Source organism: Myotis lucifugus, unplaced genomic scaffold (genome assembly GCF_000147115.1).
Source record: "Myotis lucifugus unplaced genomic scaffold, Myoluc2.0 scaffold_828, whole genome shotgun sequence".
Classification (NCBI taxonomy): Eukaryota; Metazoa; Chordata; class Mammalia; order Chiroptera; family Vespertilionidae; genus Myotis; species Myotis lucifugus.
In genome coordinates, this window is record NW_005871876.1 from 52139 (window position 1) to 60988 (window position 8850).

An 8850-nucleotide genomic window follows, 5' to 3' on the forward strand; every position below is an offset into this window, starting at 1 on the left:
GGCCACTCAGCGATCAGCCCTTCGGTGTCTGCCCCGCCCCAGTGTTCCTCTGGGACTTTGCTTAGGAGGACGGTTGTGAGGTTTCGAATGGAAAAGCAAATAACACCGTTTTCCGCCGTGTTGGCGTCAGCGGTCAGGCTCCTGCTGCCGAGCTGCCTTGGGACTGAGGACAGTTTGAGGGCCCCAGCTCCCCGTCCTTCTCCTGCCGGGGGTGCTCGGTGCAGGGGCCCCGGAGGGTCTGCCCCCAACAGCGGGAGCCTGACCCACTCCGTTCGTTTCCACAGGCAACGTCGTCAACATTCAGACGGGCCACTGGGTGGGCAAGCAGAGCGGCCTGGGCGCGGGGCTGGACTCCTTCTACGAGTACCTCCTCAAGTCCTACATCCTCTTCGGGGAGAAGGAGGACCTGGACATGTTCAACGCCGCCTACCACAGCATCCAGAGCTACCTGCGCCGGGGGTGCGTCCGCACCGCGCCCGCTGCCCCATCCCAGTGCAAATCCCCAGGCCCCGTTGGCCTCGGGCACCCCCGGTGTTTGTCCGTCATCTGGGGGTGACGAGGTGCATTAGCTGCCTCCTGCTACATCACAGGTCCCCCAAAACTCAATGCTCAGAGCCGCAGACCGCCTCTCACAGGGTCTCACGGGATTGTCCCCAGGCTGTTGGCAGGGGCTGTGCCTTGTCGAGGCCGGTTGAGGCAGACAGTCCCCTTCCAGAGCACACGGTGGCCAGAGCCGCTGGCTGTCGGCTGGAGGTCTCGGCAACTCGGGCCTCTTGTAAGCGGCTCCTGGCAGCTTCCCTCAGAGAGAGAGACCAATCTCAGAGTGACAGACCGGCACTGCCTGCGTCTGATCGCACAGCCGGCCGGGCAGTGGGAAGGGCCACCCAGGGCGGCTCGGAGGCAGGGCCGGGACCGTCGGAGCCTGGCTTCCAGGAGCGCCACAGCCTGTGCCTCACGGCTCTCAGGAGACGGCTGTCGTGCAGGGCGGGCGCCGAGTCACTGGACCCTTTACTTGCCAGAGTTGCTAGGGTTGGCCTTGCCCCTGCTGAGAGCCAGGGCGTGGCCGCAGCCCTCCCGCTGCCGGGTTGAACCTGCCTCCTCTGCTGCCTCTCAGCTGTGCATCCAGGTGGCGGCTGCCTGGCCTCTCCCCTGCCGTCACTGATGTCTCTCGCTCAGGGCGCCCGCCTGGACCCGTCCCCACAGTGGCTGCCGTGGGAGCCACCGCGAGTGCTGTCCCGCCAACAGGCTGTTTGGCTGGAGCTCAGCCACTTTCACTTTTGGGGGAGGGGGCAGTTTTTATTGATTTTTAGAGAGGGAGGGAGGGAGAGAAACTGATGTGAGAGAGGTACATCCATCCCTTGCCTCTTGCATGTGCCCCAACTGGGAATCGAACCCACAACCTTCCGGTACATGGAACGATGCTCCAACCCACTGAGCCGCACCGGCCGGGCACCGTTTTTACTTTTTAAAGCCCCAAACGGAACTGAGGAGCCGGCCCTTGGGCAGCTGGCTCGGTGTGTGCCAGCAGCCCGGGGCGTGGGGCCTGACCAGGGAGGAGACGCCGTTTATGCAGAAGTAGCCAGGCCTCCCACGCAGGTCACACCCACGCAGACCTGCTGTGCGCCCCGTGCCCTGCGTGGCCTGTCCTTACGCTGCATGTCCCAGTGCTTCCTGCAGAGGCTGTGAGCCGGGCTGCTCCGCGGCCGAGTTCCGACCTCGTGCTCATTCAGGGGTTACCTGTCAGGCGCTAGTATCGCGGGAGAGGCAGGGCCTTAAAGAGGGGGAGGATGTATTTGATGACTTTTTTTAAAAATATATTTTTATTGATTTCAGAGAGGAAGGGAGGAGAGAAAAAGAGAAACATCAATGATGAGAGAGAATCATTGATTGGCTGCCTCCTGCACGCCCCCTACTGGGGATCAAACCCCCGCACCCAGGGCATGTGCCCTTGACCAGAATTGAACCTGGGACCTTTCAGTCCACAGGCCGACACTCTACCCACTGGGCCAAACCGGCTAGGGCTGAAAGCCAGTTTTTAGGATTTTTGTAAAAATGACCAAAGCCATTGAGTTGGCCAGGAAAAGGTGAGATAAATAAAATTCTAAAAGAAAGGGGGGGTGGGGGGCCGGTAGGAGGAAGGCTCATGCCGACGCCATTGAAGTGGAACTCGGGCCGCGGGGGATGGCCCACCTGTCACCGTCCTCTCACCCTGCCCTCTGCTCGCCGCAGCCGGGAAGCCTGCAACGAGGGCGAAGGGGACCCCCCGCTGTACGTCAACGTGGACATGTTCAGCGGGCGGCTGATGAACACGTGGATGGACTCGCTGCAGGCCTTCTTCCCGGGGCTGCAGGTACCGCCGCCCTCCCTGGCACGCACTTGGGGGCGCTGGTCCTCCTTCCTTCGGCCGCGGGCTCCCCGGCTCCTTCGGATTCAGGAGGGCAGTGGCAGGACGTGTCTTGGTGGTTCTTTCTGTTGGTGGAGTTAGTTCCACAATGTTGGACGGAGCCACGGATAAGCGGGAAGCCGTGCCCGAAAAGTGGCCCAGTGTCGTGTTTGGGTGGCCCCTCGGCTGTCTTGTCTGTGATCACAGCGAAGCCCTGGCCGGTGCCGTGCCCGTCCTCCTGGCACTGATGCCCCGAGGGAGGCCTCTCCTGCTCTGGGTGCTACTTTGGGGTTGTCTCCAGCCCAGGGTGGGTATGGGTGGGGGAGGGAAAGCCAGAGCCGTGGGCCAGCGTCCTAGCCTGGCGGCCGGTGCCTCCGCAGGTCCTGATAGGAGACGTGGAAGATGCCATCTGCCTGCACGCCTTCTACTACGCCATCTGGAAGCGCTACGGGGCGCTCCCCGAGCGGTACAACTGGCAGCTGCAGGCCCCCGACGTCTTCTTCTACCCGCTGCGGCCGGAGCTGGTGGAGTCCACCTACCTCCTCTACCAGGTGCGGTCTGGTCCCACCGGCCGGGTTTCAGCGCCGGGGCAGCCGGGGCGCCTGGGGGCCTGGTTCTCGGGGAACCCCTGCTGGTTGGTGTGGGCTCTCTTGTTTCCTGTCGTTCTGACACCTGTCCAGGGTCACTCGTGGTTCCACAGGGCGGGGACAGCTTGCAGGTTCAATCCCCGGCCTGGTCAGGGCAGGAGTGGGAGGGAGACAACCAGTCCATGTGTCTCTCATGTCGGTGCTTCTCTCCCTCTCTCTCTTTCTCTCTCTCTTCCCCTCCCTCCCTCTACTCTCTCTAAAAAAAAATTAAAAAAACAAAAACAAAACTATTCTCAGATGAGGATAAAAAAAAGATGACCCCCAACTGTGGAACCACTCGAGGGGAAGTCTCACCTTCCCAGCGAACCCTTCCCTGAGGGGCCTTCTCGGGCTGAGCTGGGGCAGTTGGAGGGCCGAGAGCAGCCTCCGTGGGGGACCTCACGAGGCTGTGGGGACCGGGCGAGCTCCTGCTCCCTGTGCCCGAGGCACCGGCTTCTGGAGAGTTCTGCGGCAGGTGGACACTGGCTTGCTCTCAGAGTTGGCGCTGGAGCGAGGCCGGGCTGTGGCTCAGGAAGGCGGGCGGGGAGCAGCCCTGCCCGGAGCGTCTGTCTCCCCCTTAGCCAGGCCGTGGGGCCGACATGAGCTGACACTTAGCCCTGGACGCTGTGACCCTCAGGGGCCAGGCCCTGCGCCCTCCTCTGGCCGTGACTCATCACCAGACACCGGCAGTGCCGTGGCACGCCCACGTCCTGGGCCGCTGGCTCACGCTCTCTCCTCTCCAGGCGACCAAGAACCCCTTCTACCTCCACGTGGGCATGGACATCCTGCAGAGTCTGGAGAAGTACACGAAAGTCAAGTGAGTTTCCCAGCTCCCCCCCCTCCTGTCGGAATCGGGGTCCCTGGGAGTTGTGCTGGGAACAGGTTCTCGCGCAGGTTCACGTAGAGGGCGGGTCTCTCCTCTTGATTTTGTAGGGAAGTTGTTTCCTTTCTGTGTCAGCACCTGTCCATTCTAGGGGGTGGCTTTCTATTTCTTCACTGTTCTTGTCTGTGAGGTGCTGGCAGACTGTATTCTTTTTAAGTAACTCTTTCCCCTATTTCACACGTAAAACATGCACTGTTACTCTCCCTGGAGTGCCCACGTGCAGAGCGGAGCACAGTCTTTAAGCCTGTGTGCTCATCGTCTTTATGTATTCACATGTAACGTGTGTGTATGTATGTATTATATAAAAAAAGCTATTTCCATTTTGTGACCTGCTTTTTTACCTAGCAGTGGGTCCTGAGTATTTTTTATAAATTCCTGTCTTAGACTTTCCAAATGATACGTCGGTTCTATAAATATTAGGGTGAAAATGTTAATCAGTCCTGCATTCGTCCCAGCCACTTCTCGATGTCACGTATGCTCGGCACACCTGCCAGTACCCGCCCCCGCCGCCCCCACTAACCTGGCGATTCAGCCACCAAATCCATTTTTAAATGAATGTGCAGACGGGCTCGGCTAAGGCGGGCAGCGCTGGAGCCGGGCGGAACCTGTTTGCCGTGGGCATGTGCTGAGGGGCTGGTGGTTCCGTGACTAGACTCGCGCTGCTCGGTGAGTGCGCACCCGAGGGAGCAGCAGGGCTGGCGGCTGTTTTGCAGGTGTGGGTACGCCACGCTGCACCACGTCATCGACAAGTCCAAGGAGGACCGGATGGAGAGCTTCTTCCTCAGCGAGACCTGCAAGTACCTGTACCTGGTACGTGCTGGGGGCTCCCCCAGGAGAGAGCGGGGCCTGTGGGCTGGCCTCTGACGGGGTGACCGTGGCCACCGGCACGTGCTCATGTGTGTGCAGAGGCAGATGTCTGCACTGGAGGGACCGCGGGGAGCATAGCCCCCCGCGTCTGCCATGTGAGAGGTGCAGACAGTTCTGGGGCTCCAGCCCGAGAATGGGGAGCACATGGGTTCATCCAAGGGTTCCGAGCACGGCCCAGGTTTGGGCCTTTGTGCTAGGCCTTGTGACTCTCTCGCCAGGGGTCGGGGGGGGACATCCTGCAGAGTCTGGAAGGTCAAGCAGAAGTGGTGACTCAGACTCGCAGCCGGGCTGGGACCACGGACGCCTTCCCAGCGCTGTCCCTGGAAAGCGGTGGCAGGTCCCCCAGCTGGGGGGGGGGCTGGGCGCCCCTGAGGTCCAACCTGCCCGTCACCAATCGTGTCTCCTCCTCTCCCTCCAGCTGTTTGATGAGGAGAACCCGGTGCACAAGTCCGGCACCAGGTACATGTTCACCACCGAGGGGCACGTGGTGTCGGTGGACAGGCACCTGCGGGAGGCGCCGTGGAAGGAGTTCTTCCCCGACGAGCGCGGGCACGCAGCCGGGTCCTCTCTGCGCAGGCCGGCGGCTCCCGACCTGAAAGTCATCAACTCCAGCTCCAACGTGAGTTGCTTTTCAGGGGGGTCGCTCCGCATGTGGACGGAGAGAAAACACCCCTAATTAACTACTCAGACCGGGTTGCCTGAGGTTCACAGAGGCGGTTCTCAGGGCGTGGGAGCCGCGGAGCGGTGGCCAGTCACTCCCCGCTGAGGGGTCGATGGGCGGACGCTCATGTAATAGACCTCATTCCGTCACGCAACGCTGGATGGGGGCCGATCGAGGGGCCCCAGTTTCAGATAGGTCATGGCTGGTGGGGAGACCGGCTCCTCCCCAGGAACTTGAGGAGGGGACAGCCACAGAGCTGTCAAAACACAGAGGAGAAGGGAGCCACCTGCCAGAGAAAGCCTGGAGGGCTTCCCGGAGGAGCTGGCTTTTCAGTAGGTCCTGGAGGGGGAGGAGGCCCTACAGGGAGGTTGCTCAGGCAGAAGGAAGCGGGGGTGGGGGGGTGGATGCCGGGACCAGTGAGTCCCAGTGGGGACGTGTTCCTTGGGGAAGAGCCTGTGATGGTGCATGTGGGAACTGCTTCAGACAACATGTTTGGTTCCCGAACTTTCCTTCGAGGGGAGGGAGGAGGCCTCCAATTACAGGCAGAGAAGCACTCGTGCGAATTTAGGTTCCGGCTGTGGAGAGAGGAGCTGTAAACGCAGAGGAGCCACAGGATTCCCAGAGAGCGTTTTCCGCAGTTCCGGGTGGAGTGGGAGCCGGGATGCCGCTCGGAGTCCCGGCCACTGCGCACGTGCGTGGACCTCAGCCTCCCGGGGTCCCCGCCTGTGCCCCTGGGAGGCGAGGCGCCCCAGTGCTCCCAGCCAGGGTGCCCGCTCCTCCAGGGACAGTGGCCATGTCTGGGGGTGGGGCCGGGTCATCTCGTGGCAGAGGCCAGGGATGCTGCCAGCTCCTGCGTCACACGGGACGCTCGACCTGTCGGCAGTGCCGGCCGAGAGGCCAGGTCGGTTCATCCACCCCATTTCCTGAGGCTCAGCACGTGGAGTTTTTTTTTAAATATTTTTTTTATTGATATTAAGAGGATGGGAGAGGGAGGGAGGGACAGAAACATCAATGATGGGAGAGAATCATTGGTTGCCTGTTCCCCCTTCCTGGGGATCAAGCCCCTAACCCGGGCATGTACCCTGACCTGGAATTGAACTGTGACCTCCTGGTTCATAGGTCAACACTCAACCACTGAGCCACACTGGCTGGGTCAACACATGGATTTTTAACTTGAAATTCCCACGGTCCCATTTCTCTAGTGCAACCGCGTGCCCGACGAGCGGAGGTACTCCCTGCCCCTGAAGAGCGTCTACATGCGCCAGATTGACCAGATGGTCGGCCTGATTTGACCTGCGCTGGCTGCTCTGTGGGCCCCGCTGAGCCCGGACCAAACACCGCGTCCAGGCCACGCCTGGCCACACCCGGCCCCGCGTGAGGTGGAGGCGTGAGCTGGAGGCCGGAGTCTGGCCGGCCAAGTGCCGCAGCAGTTCTGTCCGGCTCCTCGCCCACATCCATACAGTCCTGCTTCCTTTAGTGTTTCTCTTCTGTTCAATAAAATGCCCTGTTTCTCACGGATGTAATTTGAAGTGAGAAGGTGCATAGGAGTTGGCCTCGTAGGACCTGCTGATGCCGCTCAGCACAGTGGACGGATCTTCGTGGCTCAGGACGGTGGGACCCAGCGTCTCCTCCCCTCGCCGGGCTCGCCAGACACAGTGTTGCCGCCTCCGTCAGCGACTGGATGGAATCCCGTGCAAAGGGCCTGCGGTCCCCGGGGCCTCCCTATTTATTGCCTTTTGTCATCCTTTCTCTCGTTGGTAACTGGGCTCTCCCCGGTGCCGCCCGTGATTTTGGGTCACGTGGGGGAGAAGCCATCCAGCTACCCGTTTGCACCCCCGGGAACCTTCGCAGTGTTACCGTTCTGAGCTTACGGGGAGCGGTCCCCTGGCGGTGAGTCACGCTGTGAGCTTAGCAGGGAGATCTTCCGGATGTTTTACTTTTCTTTTCCTCGGAACTGACCTGAGGAGCTGCGTGGTTCCAGAACCAGGTGCCTTGAGGGGAGAGAAACATACCTAAGACTGTCTGTGCTTCCGTCTGCCTCCTGGTCACTAACCGAGGATGCTCAGCTCTGACTGTGTTTCGTTTCTGTTTCCTGTGTCTCGTGCCAAGTAACTGAGTCAGGGAGGGCGACGCTCCCGCCGAGGCTGGGTCAGTGCCTTATGTGGTTTCGGGTTGGGCCACGCGCGTGGCGTGTCTCAGCTGCCGCTGTGGCTTGAACAGGCCTGTTTTGTGTGGCCACGTGGGGGGTGGGGGGCGTTAGGGAGATTCTGCAAGTGTCCTGGCCAGTCCTTGCCTTTCCACCTGGTCTCCTCAGCTTCCTGACGGGAGCCTGTGCGGAAACGCCTTCTCTCTTTCCTTTTTCTCCTTGTTTCCTCGTTCTCGGCCAGAACCTGCTGAGTGACGTGCAGGGAGGGGTGCAAACCTCACCTGCTTCCGTGTAACCTCGGGTGGAGCTGAGCCGGTAGGAAGGGTGCGGAGTCTCATCGCTTCCACCCCCCCCCCCATCACGTGGCCCACCTGGCCCTGCACGCACTTCCGATTTGTTCATTTCTGTCTTAAAACGAGAAGCCAGCACAGCACAGGCCACTGGCCGCACCCTCCACCCAAAGGGACATGTTATTCCTTCTCGAAAACGCGTGTCACTGTGTCTTAAAAGACGTGCAATTCCGCTCTTTGAGGCTTTTTAAAAGGGGGTTTTTCAGTAATAGATGTGTCACCTCCATCTTTTAAACGTTTACTATGCAAATTGTTTTAAAGTAAAAGAACCAAATGCTTCTGTTCTACCTTTTCCTCTTCATCTCAGAAGCATTCTGTGCATCGACATTGTCTCAGCTACTGAATAGGAAGTTACCTTGGAGGGTCGTGTAGATTTTAAATGTTCTCATGGACTCAGTGAACCCCAGCGTCCCATGTTAGATGCACAGGCAGGCCGAGCGCGTCCTTCCCGGCGCCCCCCCCCCCCCCCGTGCCTTCTCCCGGGAAAAGTCCAGGGACTCTTCAGCACCCCTTTGGGAAAATGGGTCGCATTAGGCAAAAAAGCGGGTCCCCGAGCGGCCGGGTGTTTTCTCTCTCGGTGGCGCCCTGGGTCCCCCACCCCCACCCACCCCCCAGAAACCCCACCCACCCCCCACCTCCCACCCCGGGTCGGGGACAGCCCTGCAGGTGGTGGGGCCTTCCTTTCTCTCCCACGGGGAAGGGGGCCCCCCTGAATGCCAAAAAGGCCCCCGGGGCCTTCAGGGACCCGGGAAGGGGTCTGTTTTGGGGCTCGAACCCTCCTTTTTTCGGGGCTCTGGGCTCCCCCCTGGGGGGAAGGGGGGGGGGGAAAAAAGTCCCAAATTTTGCGTGCCCGGGTGGGCCTTGGGGGGGTTGGTGCCCGCGGGGGCCCGGGCCAAGGCCGTTCCGCGGGTGGCCCTTGGGAGGCCTCCAGGAA

At 60.8% G+C, this 8850-nt stretch overlaps 1 protein-coding gene across 1 annotated transcript in view; it reads left to right on the forward strand.

Annotated features, from left to right (window-relative positions):
• Positions 1-6943, forward strand: part of EDEM1 (ER degradation enhancing alpha-mannosidase like protein 1) — a gene marked incomplete at its 5' end in the record, with an annotated part of 13441 nt that extends 6498 nt beyond the window's left edge. The window contains 7 exons of the mRNA XM_023747272.1: positions 285-459; positions 2230-2350; positions 2764-2934; positions 3753-3826; positions 4606-4702; positions 5178-5378; positions 6623-6943. Of these exons, the coding sequence (XP_023603040.1) occupies positions 285-459; positions 2230-2350; positions 2764-2934; positions 3753-3826; positions 4606-4702; positions 5178-5378; positions 6623-6712 (929 nt within the window). The remainder of the gene's footprint in view (positions 1-284; positions 460-2229; positions 2351-2763; positions 2935-3752; positions 3827-4605; positions 4703-5177; positions 5379-6622) is intronic.
• Positions 6944-8850: the final 1907 nt, after the last annotated feature.